This window comes from Amia ocellicauda, chromosome 13 (assembly GCF_036373705.1).
Source record: "Amia ocellicauda isolate fAmiCal2 chromosome 13, fAmiCal2.hap1, whole genome shotgun sequence".
Taxonomy (NCBI): Eukaryota; Metazoa; Chordata; class Actinopteri; order Amiiformes; family Amiidae; genus Amia; species Amia ocellicauda.
This window is the reverse complement of record NC_089862.1, coordinates 34875345-34897768: the sequence shown is the minus strand read 5'-3', so window position 1 is coordinate 34897768 and position 22424 is coordinate 34875345. Positions and strand designations below refer to the sequence as shown.

Here is a 22424-nt window from a genome sequence, read left to right as displayed (position 1 = left end):
TACTAAACTTGTAGAAAGGAAGAGGTGACGCGTTTGTAACCACGAGCCCTCGCATTGACGAATACGCACCTTGAGCAGAGAAGCTAAGGAGGAAGTGAAACAGACACACACAGCCGCATGGCGTTGAGCTGCGAGAGCACAGGCCAACTGTAAGCAAAGCCATCACAAGCCGTGTACTCTTAATGGTGGCTCCTGCTGTGTCTGTGTACATATTCAGACACTTCAGCGTTTGTGTGTTCATTGAGACATTATCTTCTTGATTGTCTAGTTTAATGAAGAAATAGCTTTGGTAGTTATTCTAGAAAATATGAAATACAAAAGCAAAGATGTGTAGAGTAACAGGAAAGAGGTTTAATGTAAAACCTTCCTTTAAACGCAATACATTTAGTGTGGTATCTGTATGATTGTAGAAAGCTGTATGCAAAATAGGACAAATAAACCCACTCCCTTTTTCTGAGAAAGCAGTACGATTTTAGCATGTTTTACCATTAAAACACCTTAGCGCACATTTGTTAATTTAAATGTATTAAAGAAACCTAATGACATCACCTTGGATGTTACAAAAAATATCCAAGAAATTCTTACTTAATCAGCAAAGACAGCTTTAAATAAATATATAAAATTCAATTATATTAAGATATATATATATATATATATATTTTATTATTATTATTTTAATTCACAGCTTTATATAAAAAATATATATAATAGGAAATCTTCGAACAGGAAACCTTAAACAACTTTTTACCTAAACTATGTTGAAGTCAGTCAAGCTTCAAAGACTTTGTTATCATAGAGGAAAGCGCAAAGGAAATATGATATTAATAAAGCCTTCTCAAGTACAAGATATGTTGGAAAAATTATTAAATAAACAAACAAAAAGATAACTGAATTATAGATTTCAATTAACAAAAAAAAAGATAATGAGATTAAACTAAATGGAAACAAATTAACAATGAAGACAAATAATGTTAAAAGACTTCAAAACTCTTTGCAGCTGAATCTACAGAGAGAAAGAAAGCATTAATCACACAATTAAAAATGAGCAAAAAACAATCAGCTCAATAACTGCTACACCCTTCCACAGGATTAAACAAACATTGTTTTGTGTGTGAAAAGTACTGGTCTGTTCACAAACTTTTCTAATTCAATGAGGTAAATAAACTCTGTCCATCTCCTCAGCACTGTTTGTTCAGAAGGACTTGCAACATGGATACAAAAACAAACAAAGAATGAACAGCAACGACTATATCGAATTGTTTGAAATGCTATTTATTTAAATTACCCCACCCCCTCTAAATAACAACAAGCTAGTGTTACAACAATTTAAAAATGCATTACAAGTATAAATGCAATAAATAAATTCAACATGGTACGTTTGAAATGAACAAGACACTTTGAAGACATTTCTGAATCAACTGTGTATGTTTTAGAATATGGAGATTACCATTTTACTTAATTCGTTGTGCAATGTAGAAGTACCACATGCATTTCCACATTCTGTTGCTGGAAGGGAGGTAACATTAGTAAATTATGGCATGAAAATGAAGCAAACAAGAAAACACAGCCTTTCTATATATTCAGAGTAAAAAAGTATGCTGTAATGAAGGAAATTAAAAAGCTTTCACAGCATTTGGCAGCGTTAATATGTAGCTGTCAGGCAGCCATTCTGTTTATCACCAGGACCCATAAAGCTGTGTCACCATCTCATATTTGGTCTCAAACAAAGCCTTTATTTAGTGATGACCTTGGATTGCCTGCATGGCAGAGAGCCAGAGCTGCACTAGCCAGTCCCAGCACAGCCTGGATCCAACCAGGGACCTCACGCTCATCTTCCGGGCAGATGCACTGACCAGAGCACCACCCTGTCTCCAGTTCATTTGTATTTAACCACTCTGTCATTGTCTTTGTGGACACGGGTGCTGTCGGTCTTGAGAAGTCCCTGTATTGGTTCATGTTTGCAGTTATCGCCACACACCGTTTCTACAACAGCCTGACCCGACGTCTCGTGGTCCTCCGGCTGTTTTCCAGACCTTCAGAGTTGATGTGCTTTTTAGATCCCCATTGTGAAATAATTTTAGGAAGGTAATAAATATGTAATATATTAGAAAAATAGACATTTCACAATGATGTATTTTTTCTCCTAGAGATTAACTTTGAAAGCCGTGCAGACTGTGCAACATTTGCAAATATAGGGAAATATAAATCGTCGAAGTGTTAAGAGCATTTCAAATGTCAGGAGGTGTCGCCTTCAGCCACTTCTTTGATCATAACGGAGATTTGGGAAAATGAAGGCCGTTCATCAGGTTTCTAAGAAAGAAAGAAATGGAAATGTGGTTAAGTTTCCTGACTGACTTCTTTTTCCATGGTCAGTGGAAACATTAGTAAAGGCCTACCTCATGCCAGCACAGTTGCATGATATCGTACACAATGGGTGGAGCCTTTTTCGGTCGATACAGCCGGTGTCCTTGGCTGACCATAGTGACCACTTCATGATTTGGGTTATTTTCAAAAGGCATTCTACCCTCGGTGAACACCTCCCACATCAAAACACCTGACAGACAAAAGAGACAAATTAAAAAGTGAAATTGGCATCAGTTCCATCTTGTTTCTCTCATTAAAATAACGCATTATTAATCGTGATATTAATCGCGAGGCTTTGCGATAAGGTTGTTGGTTAGAAGTAGCATGAGATGCGCCGATGCAGCTGAGAGAACGGAGTCCGCTTAGTAACTCACCGAACGACCAGACATCGGACTTGCTGCTGTATTTGCAGAAATTGAAGACTTCTGGAGGAGACCATTTCACAGGAAACTTCGCCCCGGAGGAGCTGGTGTACTGATCATCCAAAACATACCTGAGGAAGCAGAGGATGTTCAGGTGCATGTTCACTGGAAACCCTCAAGAAGTGGTGTTTACTGGGCGTTGGATTCCTCCCATAAACACCAAATCATCGGATATCGAGTTGCTTTACACTAATTGAATACATATTTCTCAGAGAGGCGTTTCAAATAAGGATGCGCGCTCTTCGGTCATACTTGGATAAATTAAATTCTTCCCATTCAGCTCTCTCTGAAACAGAGCAGATCACATCTCACCCGTGCATTTCATCATTCATGGTGATCCATATCTCTCACTATTTCAAGTGCATTGCATAACGACACTGACAGAATCAGACAAACTATTATTAGCATATTTTCAGTTTACAGTAGCCAAGAGTGATTTGTTTTAATGTGCTCAGTAAACCAAAAATGCAAAGGCAATGAGTTGTTTTACAAAATGTCTACATAACATTAAGAGAATAAACACAACACTAATTTCACTAATTCCCCAAATCGATTAATTGAACTGTATATTAGTACAGTATTTTTCAACACCACCGAATACACACAATCTGGAATTAGTTAAAACTCCATCTGTAGTTCAACCACAGAGTGCAACATGAAAAGAATGGATAGTATTGGTATTTCTGCTTTTTAACAATCATGGTTAACAGCCCAGAAACATGGGTGATGCTCAAACCATTTGTTTCTTCGTCACCTTTTCCAGCATGATCTGTGACATCTTCAGATCAGCTAATGCTTTGTTTTGTCACCTATTACTTTACTGTACTCGTGAAGTCTAGACGTACGTTGTTTCCCTTTTAATTCTGTATGCAACAGCGAAATGGAAAGATCTGCGCAATATTTCCGCTCTTGTTTGCACATCGGCGCACAATTCTACATTATTCTTTCCTCTGTGCATTCTCTCTGTAAATTCTTAGAAGTAAAGATACGCAAACGATAGTACGATACTTCAGATTGAATCTGGGCTCAAGTGCACCATTTGGATGCAGCAAAACGTAGAAATCAAGATGCTCTCAAATGCAGAGGCAGTTCATTTGTTAGTTGGTACTATCAAGGCTATTTATACTTTCACACCCATAGATTGATTTAATAGATACACTCAATAGATTCATTCACACGTTTTGTTTCCTGAAATATCAAGATGTGAACAGTGAGGTAATTATAAGTCATACACAATATAGAGTAATAAGAAACTAGAAATATATCAACAATTAAAATAACACCTTACCTTGCCATTCCAAAATCAGATACCTTCACCACCATGGAATCATTAACTAAACAGTTTCGAGCTGCCTGTAAAAGAAAGAACAATTCAGCAGAAAGCAATGCAGTATCACTGTATACAAATAAGTAGTACTCAACAGGTTTTCAATTTTAAGTTTGTATCTTTTGACTAGAGCCTGAATGATACAGGTTTTGTGGGTGCGATACAGATACGGATTATTGGGGAGCAAAATGTCCCGATGTTTATCGATATATCTGCCCTTATTTACTTTTATTTTAGCATGCCAAACATACATTTTCTAGCATGGATCCCTCAAATTTGGCTCTCATACAGAAACTGTGACAAATATGCACTGAAGGCAGAATTTTATCATTTGAATAATAAACTTAATAAGTCCTGCTCAGTGCTCAATACTGCCAATCCACCAGTGACAGGTTATAGTGCAGGACGCACAGCCTCTCTGCATTTCAAAATGCTCTCAAAAGTGTAACTTATTTACTGTAACTGTTTAAAGTATTGCAATATGAATCATAGCCAAAACACAATAACAGGATTTAAAATAGTTTCATAAATATCCTGTAAATATTCAGTTTTATCCAACATTGTCTGAGAGGTGCGCTTTTTTACACTTATTTTTAGATTTTTTACTGTGATCTGAGTTTGTTTCAAGGCAGTTTTTGCTTGCTGATATCCAGTCAACATCTTCAACAAACATTTACCATTTTTCTTTATTTTAATTGCTTTTGTGAATTCTGAAAAGTGATTTAAATAACTTTTCAGTAAAAATGTGCTTCTATGCCATAATATACGGTAATCTTCTGTGACGAGAATAAACATTATCCAAAACCATGGATATTTAAATGCAGCACGGATTTAAAAAACACTTTCTATTGAGTGAGAGCAATGACTGTAAAATGACTGTAGAACCAAATAAATATTATTAAGCCTAAAGTCTGATGATTTTATGGTAATTTAAAACAAATATTTAGCCAATAGTTTGAAAATGTAGCGGAGGAATATGTGCCGATACAGATCTCTGTAAAAGCTCAATATCGGCCGATAATATCGGTGCTCCGATATATCTGTCGGGCCCTACTTTTGACCACTAGAAACTATGCCTAATATATTTCTTTAAATAAGAACCATTGGATAGTTTGAGATTTGAATCAATGGCAGTGGCAGTGATATCAGAAGTGAATCCCTACAAAGAGAGCCCTAGCAAACAGAAAGAAGTAAGCAAATAACCTAGAATCTGAAAACAAACTAGTAAACAGGGACATAAGTCATGATATTTCATGACATATATATTTTTTCTTTTGGAATAGTTGTTGGCTTTGAGAATTTGTACTCTTGAGAGGAAATGAAATTATCGGATAATTACCAAATCTCTGTGAATAAACTTATTTTTCTCCAAATACTCCATTCCTTCGCTCACGTCTTGGCAGATACTGATCAGCTGCCCTGTGTTGAAGTTCCCTCGTCTCTGGCGGATGAAATTGAGCAGGCAGCCCAGCTCCATAAACTCTGTGACAATGTATATCGGTTTCTGCTGGGTACAGACGCCGTACAGCTGAACTAGCTTTGGATGTGATAATTTCCTAGAGATGGCAGAGAAAACACACATTAGCAGACGTAAACATCTAAAAGTGTATGTCACGGTTTCTCAACCCCTACGACTTCAGTAATACTATGGCACTCGAAAGTGCTGCACCATGACATCAACAGGAGAGGAATCTATAACAGGAAGTCAATTAGTTTGGCAACTGTGACTTTCAAGCCAGTCGGTGGATTAAGAAACGAGGCAAACATTAGACAAGAACGTCAATCTCTATTTTTAACATTCAGGTCCAGGACCACCAGCTATTCTCTAATTATCACCGTCTAGAACAGGTCTGATGTCAGCTGAATATTCATGTGATTATACTAAATATGCTTGAAATTAAAAGGGAATGAAAAATATATGAATCCATTAAGTCTGCAATTAAGTATAATTACACCATCTCAGCACGGGGACAGCGTGAGCAGCCGCTTACCTGAAACAACCTCCGTGAATGCTCAGCACACCGTGTAGATTGAGAGACTATCTATAATGACAAGCTTAGTTTATGCTGGTGTAGGTACTCTTTGGAAAATGGTCTTGTTTATGATCCACACGACTCCAGAGCACCCAACTGGCAGTGCCTGCAGACCGCCTCTCAGACGGCAGGAGTTCGTTGGCTCATCAAGTTCAGAGAGGGATCATATTACCTCAGTTGGCTCCTGCATTATGAGCCCAATCACACAGATCCACACAATAAATACACACAACAGCTGAGAGGGTTGGAGAGATCTTGGGGAGGCCTTCATCCAGCCATGGATCAACAAAGGCTGAAAGAGGATGATAATGGTATAGACCATAGATAGAACAAATACTCACATCATCACTTTTGCCTCCTCGATGAAGTCCTCCTCGTACATGGCGCCTTCCCGTATGGCTTTTATTGCTACTTTGTGCTGGGCCCTCCATTTCCCCAGTCGCACCACCCCGTACTGACCACTGCCGAGCTCCTTCATGAATGTCAGCTCCGAAGGATTGATCTCCCATTTGTCTGCAGAAAATGGATTTTCAAACATTAACTGGGTCCTGATACAGATAGGTTCATAAAAAAAAAACAATGACACAATTGTCATCGTTTTGGCTCTGTCCACCACCACAATGGATGTGAAAGGAAACAATCAAGATGTGCTTTAAGTGTAGACTTTCATCTTTAATTTGAGGGCAGTTACATCCAAATTGGGTGAACAGTGTAGGAATTTCACCCAATTTTATATGTGGTCCCCCAATTGTAGGGGCTCAAAAGTATTTGGACAAACTAACATAATCATGAGTTAAATTGTGAGTTTCAAATACTTGGTTGCAAATCCTTTGACCAGATGCTGGGTTTCTTCCCTGGTGATGCTCTGCCAGGCCTGCACTGCCGCTGTCTTTAGTTCCTGTTTGTTCTTGGGGGGTTTTGCCTTCAGTTTTGCCTTCAGCAAGTGAAATGCTGCTCAATTGGATTCAGGACAGGTGATTGACTTGGCCATTGCAGAACATTACACTTCTTCTCCTTAAAAAAGTTTTGGGTTGCTTTCGCAGTATGCTTCGGTCATTGCCCATCTGCACTGTGAAGCGCCGGCCAATGAGTTTTGAAGCATTTGACTGAATCTGAGCAGATAATACAGCCCTGAACACTTCAGAATTCACCCTGCTGCTTTTGTCAGCAGTCACATCATTCATAAATACAAGATTTGACACAGACATGCCTACCTCCTGGAGGGTGTTCTTGATCTGGCCAGGGGTTTTTCTTCACCAGGGAAAGAATTCTTCTGTCATCCACCACAGTTGTTTCCCGTGGTCTTCCCAGCCTTTTGGTGTTCCTGAGCTCACCAGTGCATTCTTTCTTATTAAGAACGTACCAAATAGTTGATTTGGCCAAACCTAATGTTTTTGCTATCTCTCTGATTGGTTGGTTTTGATATCTAAGGCAAAACTGAAGGCAAAACACCCCAAAAACAAGCAGGAACTAAAGACAGCTGCAGTACAGGCTGGCAGAGCATCACCAGGGAAGAAACCCAGCATCTGCTGATGTCTATGGGTTCAAACTTCAGGCAGTCATTGACTGCAAAGGATTTGCAACCAAGTATTGAAACTCACAATTTAATTCATGATTATGTTAGTTTGTCCAAATACTTTTGAGCCCCTACAATTGGGGAACCACATATAAAATTGGGTGTAATTCCTACACTGTTCACCCACTTTGGATGTAACTACCCTCAAATTAAAGATGAACGTCTACACTTAAAGCACATCTTGATTGTTTCCTTTCAAATCCATTGTGGTGGCGTACAGAGACAAAATCATGACTTTTGTGTCACTGTCCAAATATTTATGGACCTAACTGTATGTGTCCATATATTAAGATTGAACTGTTCTTTGCATGTGAACTAGATTACAAATCTCCTTTTCAAATAAATAGAAGAAAATAACGAATGTGTTAAACTGTGTCAAAGAATGCTAAACATCCTTCCTTGTAAATGCAAATTGTGATCAAATCAAATGTTCATGACTGTATGCAATTATTATTATTATTAGTAGTATTACTATTACTATAAGAATTGGATGAGTCCATTACAAATACAATCTTTAATTACACACACGAAACAGCAACAACACACACATGTAGTCTTCATTACCATAACTGAAGCCAGCGGTCGTTGGCGCCGATCGTCCTTTCTTCACAACCGGATACCGCAGTCTGGTCACGAGACCTACAGGAATCAGGAAACCATTGAGCCCTGACAAGCAATGAGCAGAACCAATACAAACCCTAAAGCCTGGCCTGTTGGACCATATTCTTATATAAAGAATAAGCAGAGTCCTTGACCTCCTTCCAGCGCTTACTCAAGACACATCTTTTCAGACGTTCTGTAATATTAGACCTTTTAATCCCCATTAGATAGCACTTCACAGAGTTTTATATGCTTTTTGCGCTTTTGATTGATTTCCTCCTTGCTCCCTTTCCCGTAGCCCTTGACTGTGACCCTACATCTTGACAGCACTTAGCTTTTACCGTCCAGGATGTAGGACCTCACTTACTATACTTGCCTGTGTAAATGCTGAAGCATAAGTTGTAAAATGTATTATATTTTTAATGACAATGTTTTATGTAAATTGAATTTGTAATGTTTGATGCCTTTACTTAACTGTATTTTTGCACTTTGTTTGCACTTATGTTGTAAGTCACCCTGGATAAGGGCGTCTGCCAAGAAATAAAAATAATAATAAAAATAATAAAGGTTTTCTTCTTGTCCCCCAACCCGTTTCTGAACAGCAAAATCCATACAAGTCTTAATGAAATGTTGATTACGCTGCCTGTTCAATCATCTTTTCATCAGTAGGATTCTAAGTACAAACTACATTTCTATGAAACTCGCCACCCTATCTTTGTTTCATGCAAGGCTTTTTAAGATGCTTCTATCGTTTCAGCCGTGATCCTCAAGAACTCTGTCCTCCCCGCGTCTCTCAGACAAATACCTGCCGCATTGTGCTGATGATACTCAATGAGCTCCGGAATAGTATTGAAGTGATGCTTTTCGGCCAAGTAGAACTGCTTGGGCACCGACTGGGTTTCTTTTATATGGTAATGGCGCACCGACGCAGAGCTCTCTCTGGAAAAAACACAGGTTAATGTCAGGGGCATCTTAAGCACGTGCTCCTAACGACAATGGAAGACCACACAACGGGCTTTGAAACTTATAAACAAAGAACCCAGACATGGAAGAGATTACTCGGCATGTTAAGTCAAATCCATATTTACTTTCTTTGTTAAATCTTGTGTATTCAGACATGTCAAAGATGTAAAGATAGTACAACCATGAAGGCAGTGAAACAGTTAACCACTATTGGTAGACAAGCCTGTCCGTCTGTCTGTCTGTCCGTGTCCCCCCCGCGTCACACTCACCCTGCAGACTTGGTGAACAGAGAGACAGTGTACGCTCCAGGGTGGCTGGAATCCCTGACCATGAACCCACCTTCTTTGTCCTGCAGATAAAGGAGTCTGAGTTAAAAATCTTACAGTGCCTGATGACCACAATGCATTGTGCGCCCCTATCACAGAGGAGACTCACTTTGTGGAGGGCCCTATACAAACCCATATCTTCGTAATTTTGTCTCTTCCTTGGGCTTCATAAAATGGGGAAAGTGCAGAACTTGTCCAAAACGCCAAATGTCAATCTCATCTGGTACCAAGAGCAGGTCAAGGCACAGCACAAATCTGTACTGTAGTGGATTAGATACATGCATTTGCATATTTAAAAATAATTCCAAATTGTGTGCCGAAATGCAAATGTGTAAAGAGATTTTGAAACTAGGAATCACACAATTAAGTATTTGCATTTGATATCTTATTCTCACATTTCTTGTTTACATGTGAACTTATGACCTGCATTAGAAGACAGTGTGGTGCAGTGTTTGCTTTTGGGCTTTTGATTCGGGCCCAGAGATCAACAACAGGCTGCTGACACTACGGTCGTATTCATTTCAGCCTTATGACGGCCGTGTTTACAAGCTTGTTAAAGAAGTCATGACTGTGGAGATAGTGCCATGACTTCTTTAAGGTGGGTAAGGCGTTTTACAGATTGAAATAGTCTTGGTTTATATTTGAATACAAATTAAACAATAAAACATGAAACTGTCAACTGTAGGAATGCTTTAATAAACAGAGTATTAACCAAAACGATAGAAATCTAGCCACACCACAACACCACCTCTCCTGCCATGGCTTTGAACTACCATCTACCTTCCGGGGAATGAATCACTGTCAGGTGACCTTCTCTCCAGGGCAGCAATGTGATCTCGCTGTCTTCAGTGCTGCTAACAGGACTGTCTCTGGCCCACTGAGGCCTAGTGTGTCTTCATGTTTATTTCCAGGTAGTATGTTTAATTAATTGAAACACCTTTTACATTTTCCCCAAAAAAATCTGGTGATGGTTACAAGTGAGGTATTTTGACTTTCTCATGAAGTAAGAAACAAAAACAAAAACAAAAAAAACGAGTTGAAATCTAGCCTCTTCCTAGCTGATGTTAAACCACAAGACTGTGCTAAAAACAAAACAGTTTCCATCCATCCCCCTGGTCCCCGAGGACCGCAGCAATACACGTGGTTTTTGACACCTTCGACTGACTCTGTTAAACCACAAAAAATAAGACCATGGGGCATTGAACACACAAACATCCACTGCTGGATGAAGGCAGCATCTATGTATAAAAAGTGTTTGTACTCACCTCACTTTTAAGTTGCTGTTCAGCTTTATTTCGGTTTACATTTTTACAGTACCATCTAAAATAAGAGACAAAAGGAGCAAAAACTGTTTGTCCAGGGCAACTTGCAGATTACACAATCATTACAAAACTGCAATCAGCGCCTTTTAATTTCAAATGCACCTTTTAATCAGAACACTCTTTTCATTCATTTGACTTTGTCACGGACAGCATCACATCTCAAAAGTGTGGTTTCAGCCAGTCCAGACAAAATTCATGATTCAAACCCCTAGTGCCCCATTGGTTTTGGAACATCCTTTCATGTGTTTCAGGTCATTATGGTTTGATCCTTTTTTGCACCAAAAAAGCCTTAAAAGCGAAACCAAGTGAAGGGTAGCTGTTTCAAAAGTAAAAAGAATGCTCTAATGTTCTTTCCTAGAAGATCATTAACATGAATTTCATTACTGTTAAATGATTAATAAAAACCGTTGGTAGAACATTACATATTCTTAGAAAAACAATCCATCCTCTTGCCCAACTCGTCCTCCTGTCTCCACAGAGGTTGTGAAATGTTCCGGAGGGGATTTTCTTTGTTTCTTATTGAGCATAGACACTTTTTGTGAGATACTTACTGAAACTGGTCAAGGTTGTTTGATTTCTTTTCTGTCACGTAATTGCTGGGGATGTAGCCCTCTTGTCTGCATGAACCAAGAAGAAAAGAAAGATTGTCACATTGCATCTGCACTTCATTTGTGAATATATTCTGTGTGAATGAAGAACAGGAAAGGCACACATGGCAATGTGTGTTATCTTTGACGTAAACGATTGACAGAACATCTGTGTAAATGTGATGCTGGAAGGATACTGATTGCTGCTCTTTGCAAGCCATCTACAGTTATCACAGCAGAACTCTGGGTCATATTTTAAAATCTTAAGCAGCGGGACTAAAAATCGAACCACCAGCACATCTTTGACGATTCACGATTAGTTCTAGCTCTTAGTTTTATATTTGACTTTTATAGGTTATGTCTCTCATTCTTTTACATGATGATTGTTTAATATATTGTTAGTCTTGCCAAAAACTTTTAATATTCTGTTGTAATGTTTCTCAGAATACACTGTCAAGTCATTTGGGTATTAAATCATTTTGGAAAGTCCCTGACACGTGTGGCATAAAGGAAATACAGATGTACGAAAGTTTCAGGGACGATTTTTTTTTTTTGTCCCAGGCATAGATTGTGAAAAACACATTTGGCACATGTGTTCCCTGATGTAAAATGTAATGCTCTCTGCACACAAAATCGCTTGCTTGAAAGCAGCTGACTGAATCTCTGTTCAAAATGCAGCCTCAGTAAAATACATGCTGCAGATTAAAATGGCTCGTGTATACTAGTGCCTTGTTGTTGTTGATCATTTCCTTCTTCGTTTGTCTTAAACATTCAACATTATGTTTCTAGGAACATAACGAACAAGCTCTTCTATGACCAGCTGCTGTTAAGCTGACAAGCACGCGAAAGAGAGAAAGCGCGAGCACCTACCCGTATCGGTTGCGTGCTTTGTACCAGTTTATATCACACTTTGCAATGACTACATATTCTTCACCCTGGATGAGCTTCAAGTCGTGGCTTTCCACCCCCTCAAAGTCATACATGGCAATGACCGTTTCCTCCTTGTCGTCTTTGCTCTCATTTTCCTCTTCAGCCGGGGGCGGTGGAGGTAGTCTGCGGGGCTGAAGGACAGAGTTTATTACAGACAGCTCAATGTCAGCCCCCTTCCCCCCACCCCCCTATCACGCTCCTATAAGAGTTTGGATTTCTCCACAATGAGACATAGTTGTGTTTTTATTTGGCAAAACACATTGGCACTGTGTTCACAGGAAAGTAGGAAGCTTGCATCCTCTTAACATGACCAAGCTATTGACCCAGTCACAGACTACTGCTGGCAATGCCTTTGGTGCACACAGTAAGATCTTCATACGGCAAAACATCGAGTACACATTCACAAGGAAAAAGAAGGCAGGAATTGTTTTTATTTATGTAGAAGAGAAAGTTAGGAAAAGGGCCATCAGGGCAGGAATTTCAAACAAGATCATTCATCTCACCTTTTCAGTCGTCTCTGCAGGGATCGGAGGAAGGGGTTTTCGTGAAACTAAAAAGAATGAGCAATGAGAGTTTTGCCATTTAATAACCACACACCTCTGTTAACTAAACAGTTGTTTTTCTGCTATTAAGAGATAGCATGCTGTGAAACATGGTTTGGGATTTGAAGCCTGGCACGTTTAAGACAAAAAGTCAAATATTTCAGTTTATACAGTGCCCAGGAAAAAATAATCCTCCCAGCTCAAAGCAGACTGTACCAAACTCATTCCCCATAAATTAGGTCAGTGTTGGCTCAAATAATCACAATGATCACAGAGGTCTTTCGTTTTATTCTGCTAGTTTCCAATGCAACAGCTGACACATCGTCACTAAACATTATCCTTGTTTTTTAACCATACGCTGCGAAATCTCCAAGGGGTGACACAGAGCACTTGACCATTGTCTAAAGTGTCAGACAGTTCATGCGTGATTGCCAGACCTCTGCAGTACAGATTTAAACATCATTGAAAAACTTATTTTCACCAAAGGAGGGGGAAGAGAACTCACTGTCTCCAAACAGGTTGTATTCCTCGCAGCCTGGCGCTAATTTCTCCGCTTGTCGGCAGCAGAGCCATACGCCATCGATCCAGAACTGCGGGTGGAACTTGGCTGCTATGGAGGGATTGTTCTTTATCTCTGTAAAACAAATAGATAATGTAATAAAAACATAACTTACCAGTAATTCAGTACTTAGTATATCAGGCCCAGTTCATACACAGGTATACATGTATTTTAGAATTTGCATATAGCGTAGATTAATATATTTGCATATAGCAGATTAATGTAATGACATGTCCTCTGCGTCTGGCAGAATATGTGCATCATTAAAACATTAAAACCTTTACCACAGATTGACACAAAAATATCAAAGACGACCCAGTCATTAAATAAATGTATCAAATTAATGTTTTATTAATTTTAATAAACACGCACTTTGTTATGGAAACAGTGCTGAGACTTCTGTATTACTAAACACTGGCATAATACTAATGAATATATAATGAAGATAAAATAGTTATTTGAAGCTGTAGGTTAGATATTCTTTAATGCACAGTGTGTTTTTCACACAATCAAATTGCCATGAAACTGATAAATACATTTAAATATTAGTATTTTGTGTTTCTGAGTTTGTATAAAATATTGATGAAACAAGGGTAACTAGTAATGTACAAGTAATTCACCTTCTTTCATGTACTGCACCCATACACTTCTGGTGTCATTAGTCGGTGCAAAAACGTACAAGGTGTTCACATCATACACCACCTGCGAAAAATCAGACGTCAAACCTTTAATTCACAACCACTGAGTTTCCAAAATCCTTTCAAATAAGATGCATTTGATTTGATATAAGATGAAGGTGCTTTCGAACATGTGCAGATATTTTTCGGATCGTGCGTTCATCGAGTTTTACAATAAGGTCTTCCCTCTGTTCCTGAAAAAGACTCTCCCAGGACAATCTGCGGCCTGCTGCCTCCATTCAGATTTGACATTTAAACCCTAATCACAAGTGTGCAGGAGATTATTAATGACACAGGCTTTATGCCAGCCTTCCAGTTATCTTAGTAACAGATTCAGCTGCCAGACGCTATTGAAACCATCAAAAGAAAATGTTGCAATTTTGACTTCCTAGAGTGTAAGCTCACTTCACCTTATACTCCAATTCACCTTACAATGCATCTAAACCCACACCCCAGCCTATAGAGTCAAGCAATTCCTTTTCATATATTCAAATTTAAATCAAACTGTACCTATGAACAGTATTACTGTCTTGTCTTTTTCACTTTCTTCCTGCTAAAACTAATACTATGATACTACCACCACTACTAAAACCTTTTCCCACTGGAATCCCTGTTACTCGCAGGGTTGTGTTTTCCAGGGAGAGGGAATTAACTCCTGCCGGCATAGCACAGAGTCACATACCTGAAATGGATATTTGTTTTGACACGGGATGACTTCTCCCCCGTTCTTCACAATCTCCACACATTTCACCTTTGGTAAATCGATAGATCCCTTTTTTGATTTCTTCTGCAAAACAAATACAAAATGCATGTTCGACATGTACTCTCAGGGTTAGACTCAATAAAGTGCAAAGGATATTAAATGGGAACTCCAGCGAAAATCCATACTTTCTCAGGTTATTCATCAGTTTAAGTAGAAACATATTGTCCCAGAAATCAGAGATCGAAAAATATGCCATGACATCACCAGGGTCCTAACTCTGGAGCCGCTTTGCTGGAAGTCAACTGGGGAAATTAGAAAAGTCACGAAAATCTTTTACAAGATTATTTTATTCGGGGGACTGCCGTGTAGGCTACAGCACAGTGAAAAACTCACTCCACAGAATGTTTCAGCTTATAGAATAACCTGAGGAAATATGGATTTTTGGTGGAGTTCCCCTTTAAAGGGGAAGGAGCTTGTTGAGGAATAATAATGTGAACAATATGTGGGGAAGCAATTAAAAAGGCAAACACAATGCTAGGGTATATTGTCAAGACTGTACAATGCACTAGTTAGAGCTCATCTGGATACTGTGTGCAGTTCTGGGCTCCACACTTCAAGAAAGATATCGCTGCTCTAGAGGCAGTTCAGAGGAGAGCAACCAGACTTATTCCAGGTCTGAAGGGAAAGTCCTACTGAGAGACTGAGGAACTGAACCTTTTCACCCTGGAACAGAGGAGACTACATGGGGACTTGATCCAAGTCTTCAAAATCATGAAAGGCATCGACCACATCAAACCAGAGGAGCTTTTCCAGATCAGCAGGGACACACGCACCCGGGGACACAAATGGAAATTGGGCTTCAAGACATTCAAGACAAAAAACAGGAGACACTTCTTCACACAGAGAGGCGTCACAATCTGGAACAAACTCCCCAGCGATGAGGCTGAAGAGACAATTTGGGAACATTCAAAAACAGACTGGATAGGATCCTTGATCACTGAGTTATTAATGGACACCAAACGAGCACGATGGGGCGAATGGGCTCCTCTCGACTGGACACTTTCTTATGTTCTTATGTCCTAATATATTAATTACTGAGAAGAAGGGCACTTTCGGGCCATACGGGGCAGTGGGACTAGGGTTATAACCCACCCAACAACCCTCCTGTGCACAGCAGGGGTTTAACCTGTTATGTTTTGATTATCACATTGTGGTTGATACTCTTTAAAGTGTAAAGAAATACATTCATGTCAGACTCTGAAGGAACCTATTTGAAATGTAAAGTATGAGAGACCTTGTTCTGCTGAAGGATGGGGCTGAAGGCTCACTGACTCTGTGATGCACCTCACAGATAGGTGGCGTAGTGTTTTGTGCTGTACTGATCAGTGGTGGAGTGCTGGAGAAACAACCTCAGAAGAGCCGGCCAGACATTGGTCACTCTTGCAGGGAGGAAGTGTGGCTAGCGTGACCTCTACTGGAAATGCGTGGCTGTACACCTATTATTATTTTGATTTAGCAAATGCCATTATCCAAATTATCCATTATCCATTATCCAAGGCAACTTACATGATTAGACTTATACTCACCAACACGGTTTTCTCTACAGACACTCAATAGTATATGAATAACATCACTATGTAGGTTGTAAAATATACTCAGCCACACCTTGTCCCAGAATGTGGGAATATTACTCACTTTTCTTTTCTCTGTTCCACGTCCGATAATCTCTCACACTGACACCCCCTCAGCAGCACTACCACCTAGAGTCTCCTGCCCCTACCTGCGGTACTCTCCCCCCGCCTTTATCTCTGCTGAGGGGCCCTGGCTCTGACCCGCCCCCTCCTGCTCTCTCGCTGCCCTGTGAAACTGCTGATGGGAACCTCAGGGTAATTCTCAGCGCCTTCCTGTTCAACACTCACCTGTTTACAACACAACTGTAAATCATACAATCCTGTCCTGTGCTTCAAACCTACTGACTGAACTCTACCCTGTATCACTCATGTGCCATTTTGCATTTCGCTGATAGCGGTTCTTCTGCACTGTACGCTCCAGCACCGAACAGTTGCTAAACAACTGCTTTTGTCTGTTTATTTCACAGCCCTGATTGCATTAATGTATTACGTATCTGAGACTTAGCATATATTCCCGTATGCTCCTAATAACAACCTGCATTTTGATCAATTTTTAAGCTCCCGTGGTTTGAAGTATCAGTCACTCAATTAATCAAAATTATCCTGAAATTAAATACATATGAACAGACTTTCATGACACAAATGTTGACGGCCTGTTTGTAATTTCTGCATGGTTGTCTAATTCACTACATGTTTATGCTATATATGGCCAAGCCTCAGTCTGTGGCATTCAAATTTTGATTTGCATTTTTTTTTCAACTATGAACACTTCCAACAATGCAGAAAGTCACATTAGTCGTAGTTTATACTAAAAGAAACGCTAGACAACTTTAGCACTTGTGGTGATAAGGTAAACCCTGATGTGCTCTCATCTGCTGTAGAGTCTTTTTCTGCATCATTTGAAGGTTGTTTCTGTTTAAAAAGTCTCTGAAACCACACTGGGTGAGGTTATGAACATGTGCTGTCTGTGTGAAATACAGATTTACATATTCAAATTAGCAAGGCTCAGCAGAACGAACTCTCAATCGACTACTGTAGTCAGGACTATAATGCAGGGAGTTACATATATGTGTGTGCGTGTGCGTGTCTGCAGCAGGTAGTTTTGCTTTACAACAAATCGTAAATGTACATACATTTTTTTCTAATTAATATAGACTTCTCATTCAAAGCACTTTCCTACCTAATTACAAAAAACAGAGCAATAACAGAGTAAACACCTAGGTAAAAGCCAACACGTTAGTCTCACTACTTGGCATTACCTTTTTTCAACCAGCCGAGAAGACATTTGTAAAAGATAAAATAGTTGATAGAACACCCTGTCTTAATACTATATGTATATATATATATATATATATATATATATATATATATATATACAGACACACAACTGTAATACTTTGCACAGGAAATAACAGGAAGGATTCAAACTGAGAGCAGGTGGGGGCTAAATTCCTCCGAATAAAAAGTGCTTCTTCATCATTGCTACAGACCACACACAAAACCAACATTTCTAATCATATACTATTCTATGTGAGTCTTAAAGGAAGAAAGCTATTCCCAAACTCCAGACATTATCATGCTATATTTATCACATTGTAGTTGAGACCTATAAAAAATAATGTAGCACTTCCTTAAACAGAGATATTAATTTTAAGTAAAGGCGGAAAAAACATTGAAGGAATTAAATTGTTGCCTTGTATCAATCTGTAATACTTTTACCGATTATTTTTTTTAAACACCACATTAATCTAAACTCATAAGTACTAGCAAATGTCAAGTGTGTGTTTGTTTGCAGCGAAAACAGTAACAACTAAAGAGAAACCCCTGTGAAGGCAATGAAGAGAAATGTCTGCAGCTATCAGCAAAACAATGTTTCAAAGTCATCACCGTAAGGCAAGAAGTCTTTTCCATAGATTTGCATAGATATTAAAACTGAACAAAAAAGCTCCCTTCAACCTAATGCATAGCTTTCCCAAAACCTGGATCTGAGCTGTATAATACATGTACTTTAGAGGCATCTATGTGTCACGACCACAGACCAGCACTCTTCTCCCAGTCCAAGCACTTCCACTTTCACTAGCTGTCACCATCAACCTTCACTTCTCCCAGCTCCTGTCAATCAGTCAATCAATCAATCAACATTCCTGAACACCATGTGCACTGTTCAGTCACCCTCTGCCCCCATTCGCCATGCACCTCTCAAACCTGCTTCCTTGCTTCCCTCTAGTCCCCATATAAACCCCTCACTGTCTCTCACACACTGAAGTTTTGTCAGTATTAGCTGCATCTCCAAGCAGTCGGCTCATACCGTTTTATAGCCTCATTTCCTTGACCTCCTGATTGACATCCCGACCACGACCTTGCTCTTCCCCTGATCGCCTGACCCTGGCCCATGACCACGACCACGTCTTTGCCTTACCACCGATAGCCCTGTCCTGCCGATATCCGACCCCCGCCTGACTCGACCATCCCACCAGCACCGCAGCTGGGTTCCCGTGCCCGCGGTACGTAACACTATGGTACAGAATACTTCTGACTAAATAGACCAAAACTAAAATGAAGACATTGATATAATAGCAGAAAGGTATTTTAAAAAGGTGAATATGACAAAGTAGTAACTGTCGATTTCCTACACACAGGGAGGTATAAATAAACCAGATTTTTATGTTTTTGGGTTCAAGCAGATGTTTGGACAACTGTAAAATTGAACTGAATATCCTTCCCTCGGTGATACTCAGGGTTGTAAAATAAAGACTTTCTACTTTGGATATCAATGGAAAAATTATCTTCACTGACGGTACCATGAAGACAACATTACTAACGATGAAAACAAACAGCCCTATCCAGTCTAAAAGACTCAATTACAATCAGAAATACATGACATGAATCAGTTTCTGAAGTAATTTTTTCCCTCTCTTTCCCTCTAAGTAAGAAAACCTTGAGACGACAATTCAACATGTGTAAGTCAGTCATTTGTAGTGCTTATTGATACGTGTTTCCTGACACAAGCCTCTAAGCATGAAAGGACCGTCAGTAAGCATCAGCAATCATCTAAAACAAGCAACGCTGTCAGGGGAACTCACACTGTCTTTATCAGTCGGAACAGATGGAGGTTTGCACCCTGTGTGCCCGTGAAGATCTAATCGCCCACACAGCGACACAAAACATGAAAGTACACAACTTTAAATAAAACGGAGCATCCCATACAGGTCTGAGCTCACTGGGTAAATACAGATTTCAGGTAGGGCTGGGTAGAATACCCCAAACAATGGTCAGACAATATACAGTGCATGTCATGATATTCAGATTTGACCTGCTGCATCAGCTTTCAAACATGAGAACACAAATTATGGCATTCTGTGTCTGTTGTTTTGAATTTTAATTAAAACATTTGTTTGAATTTCAATTTTGAAACTGAGGACGCTGCTTTCTAAGAGATCTAGGCGAAGTGTCAGCACTGTGCTCTTTCCCCTCGCAGGCGAAGCATTATTACTACTAGCAGTCGTTCCTCCGGAGTGAGAAACTAACTGCCACGGTGAAGATGCCAACTAGCTAAATCCGGGGAGGGGTCATCGATGCTCTCGAAGTTGGCCTGTTCAATTACACGGTTTAAAGAGAAGTTGGTACATCTTCGTTAGAAATTAAAATAATGTACAATACGGTATGGAGTTTGAACGGATCAGACCATGAGTCAAATTGAAACGGCGGGAGAAATTAATCTATATTAAAGCTGTGTAAGTTAGAGCTTGATTGGGACACACAGAGTTGACATGAACAGGGCTGTACTTTATAGAGCCAGACTCACAGAGACAAGCTTATCTAGTCCGGGATTGGATTTGGGGGGATGCCGTAAACCGTCCTTGATCAGCTCATGAGGTATCCTGTAGCTCAGTTTGGGAATCATTGCTCTGACATGTACTTATTGGGTCTTTCTTTTCCCCATCAGTAGTAATCATTTACTTTATTATACCAATGGTATATTGTGGGGGCCTAGATAGTCCACTAACTTTGTTCATTTATTTAAACGAGAGGATTTTGGTTCAAACCCTAGTTCTGAGACTGCAGTCCTTATGTAACTGACTGTATAGTTTACCCCTTTGCCTTTGAATGTTGGTTTAAAAAAAAAACATCAGCGTCAGCAAGCGTCAGCAAGCTCAACATCTGAACATCACATACTGGAGTGTTTTAAGAGATTTAAACTGTTGGGGTTAATTAGGCTGTGGCACTTTTCCAGTATTTGTGTTAAAAACTGAAACACCCTGAAAGACCTAAAACAAAACTTTTTAAACAAGCTTGTCAAACATCATTTAAAAATACGTTAATCCGATGCACTGCACACCATTTACTTATTTAGTGTGAAGTAAACTTTGTAAATAATGAATACAATTATAAAAATAAATGCTGCCACCAAGAAGAGCCTTTTCTAATGACTGTCTTATCAGAGTGGCCTACTTACATGAACACTTGCTAAACCTACTTGAGCAGCACCCAGGACAAAATTTTGCAATTCTGCAATTGTGCAGCATCATTTTACAAGGTGCATGGACACGAGAAACCTAGCTTTCATCTTCTGTTCTGCACTGAGTGAGCCCTCAGATTTAAACACAGCTGAAAATGAAAACTGTCATGAATGTTACAAAATGGATGCTTTCATTATTGTGAGACCAGTGAAGGAGCTTACAGTCAGGGTTTCCCATGCAGTAACAATCCCTCTGAGTCCTGACCCGTACATTGAATTCATCCAGTTACAGAAAAAGTCCTGGGTGTGTTAATCACTCAACACATACATTGCAAAATATTTATGTTGCATGGAAATTGCATTCATTTAGGGGGGATTTACATGTCCTGACTGGTTCAGCCAACCATGTGAACTTGTCTCTGTCCACCGCTGCTCCATCTGGGCTATCAAAACTATAATAACTAATAATGTAATAATGTCAACAGTGTCATATGAATGTAAAAGTCTTGTGGATTTAACAGTGCATTCAATGGCTGCTGTGTGTTTTGTGTGTTTATGTATGATATTCCTCATTTTAAAAGCCGTTAATTACAAAAAAAAAATTACCAGCATATCCCAGCTGATGCTTGTTTCTCTGCCTTATTTGTAATTGAATGATGAATTACATTCATTGCTCCTCCTCACTCCTCTACTTCAACTTTCATTTCAATTAGGCGTTGTCTAATTTAGTCTCCAAAGCTTTACAGGAGCTTTCGTCTGCTTTCACTACTAGTTTAGCAAGACAAAATGTTCAGGTAGACACTGCCTTGTATGGAGTATGGACCATTCACTGGTTGATGATGTAGAGTCTCCCTGTAGAAAGAAAGCAATCTGAAACACAGATGGCAATGGCCCCGCTGAAGGCAGCTCTGTTCTCACAAACAAACAAACCTCCTAACACTGACATTTGAAAAGGGAGATCTCGGTTTCTCCATCCAGGAGGCCTGCTTATTAAAAACAATCTGGAATTAACAGCTGAGGCACGTTGGTGCACGTTGTGCTGCAAAAACTGGGCATCTGAGAACTGCAGAAGTGGCTACATCTCAAGATTACCTCAGGAACCCGTGTTAGTTACTGTATGTGCCTAAATAGAGAACAAGCTTTGCTGGGATTTTACTGCACATCTTCTGATGTAAATATCCCTCCTTGTAGCCACCATTGCGGTTTACATTACAAGTTCTGTCCCACAGCTTGAGTGGCAAGTTTATTTATCACTTCCCAGGGCATCCAAATGCCCTTTCTAGTCCCGATGATATCGCTCTCGGGCCAAATGGATTCTATGCCATTTCACGGAGGTTCAGGTCCTGCGAGACTGGCACACACATTCCAAGAGCTTTAGTAATTTAGTAACTCAGTCATAGTGT

The 22424-nt window shown here is 39.6% G+C and overlaps 1 protein-coding gene across 1 annotated transcript in view; it reads right to left on the bottom strand.

Moving 5' to 3' along the window:
- Positions 1-1251: 1251 nt before the first annotated feature.
- The window catches only part of tec (tec protein tyrosine kinase), a 23662-nt gene continuing 2489 nt past the window's right edge, over positions 1252-22424 (bottom strand). Inside the window, exons 3-18 of the mRNA XM_066720721.1 lie at positions 14911-15015; positions 14172-14253; positions 13498-13626; positions 12954-13000; positions 12391-12581; positions 11485-11550; positions 10877-10931; positions 9555-9634; positions 9128-9261; positions 8287-8361; positions 6488-6659; positions 5453-5669; positions 4075-4139; positions 2739-2857; positions 2397-2554; positions 1252-2310 (exon numbers count right to left, since the gene is read on the bottom strand). Of these exons, the coding sequence (XP_066576818.1) occupies positions 2236-2310; positions 2397-2554; positions 2739-2857; positions 4075-4139; positions 5453-5669; positions 6488-6659; positions 8287-8361; positions 9128-9261; positions 9555-9634; positions 10877-10931; positions 11485-11550; positions 12391-12581; positions 12954-13000; positions 13498-13626; positions 14172-14253; positions 14911-15015 (1770 nt within the window). The 3' untranslated portion in view covers positions 1252-2235. The remainder of the gene's footprint in view (positions 2311-2396; positions 2555-2738; positions 2858-4074; positions 4140-5452; positions 5670-6487; positions 6660-8286; positions 8362-9127; positions 9262-9554; positions 9635-10876; positions 10932-11484; positions 11551-12390; positions 12582-12953; positions 13001-13497; positions 13627-14171; positions 14254-14910; positions 15016-22424) is intronic.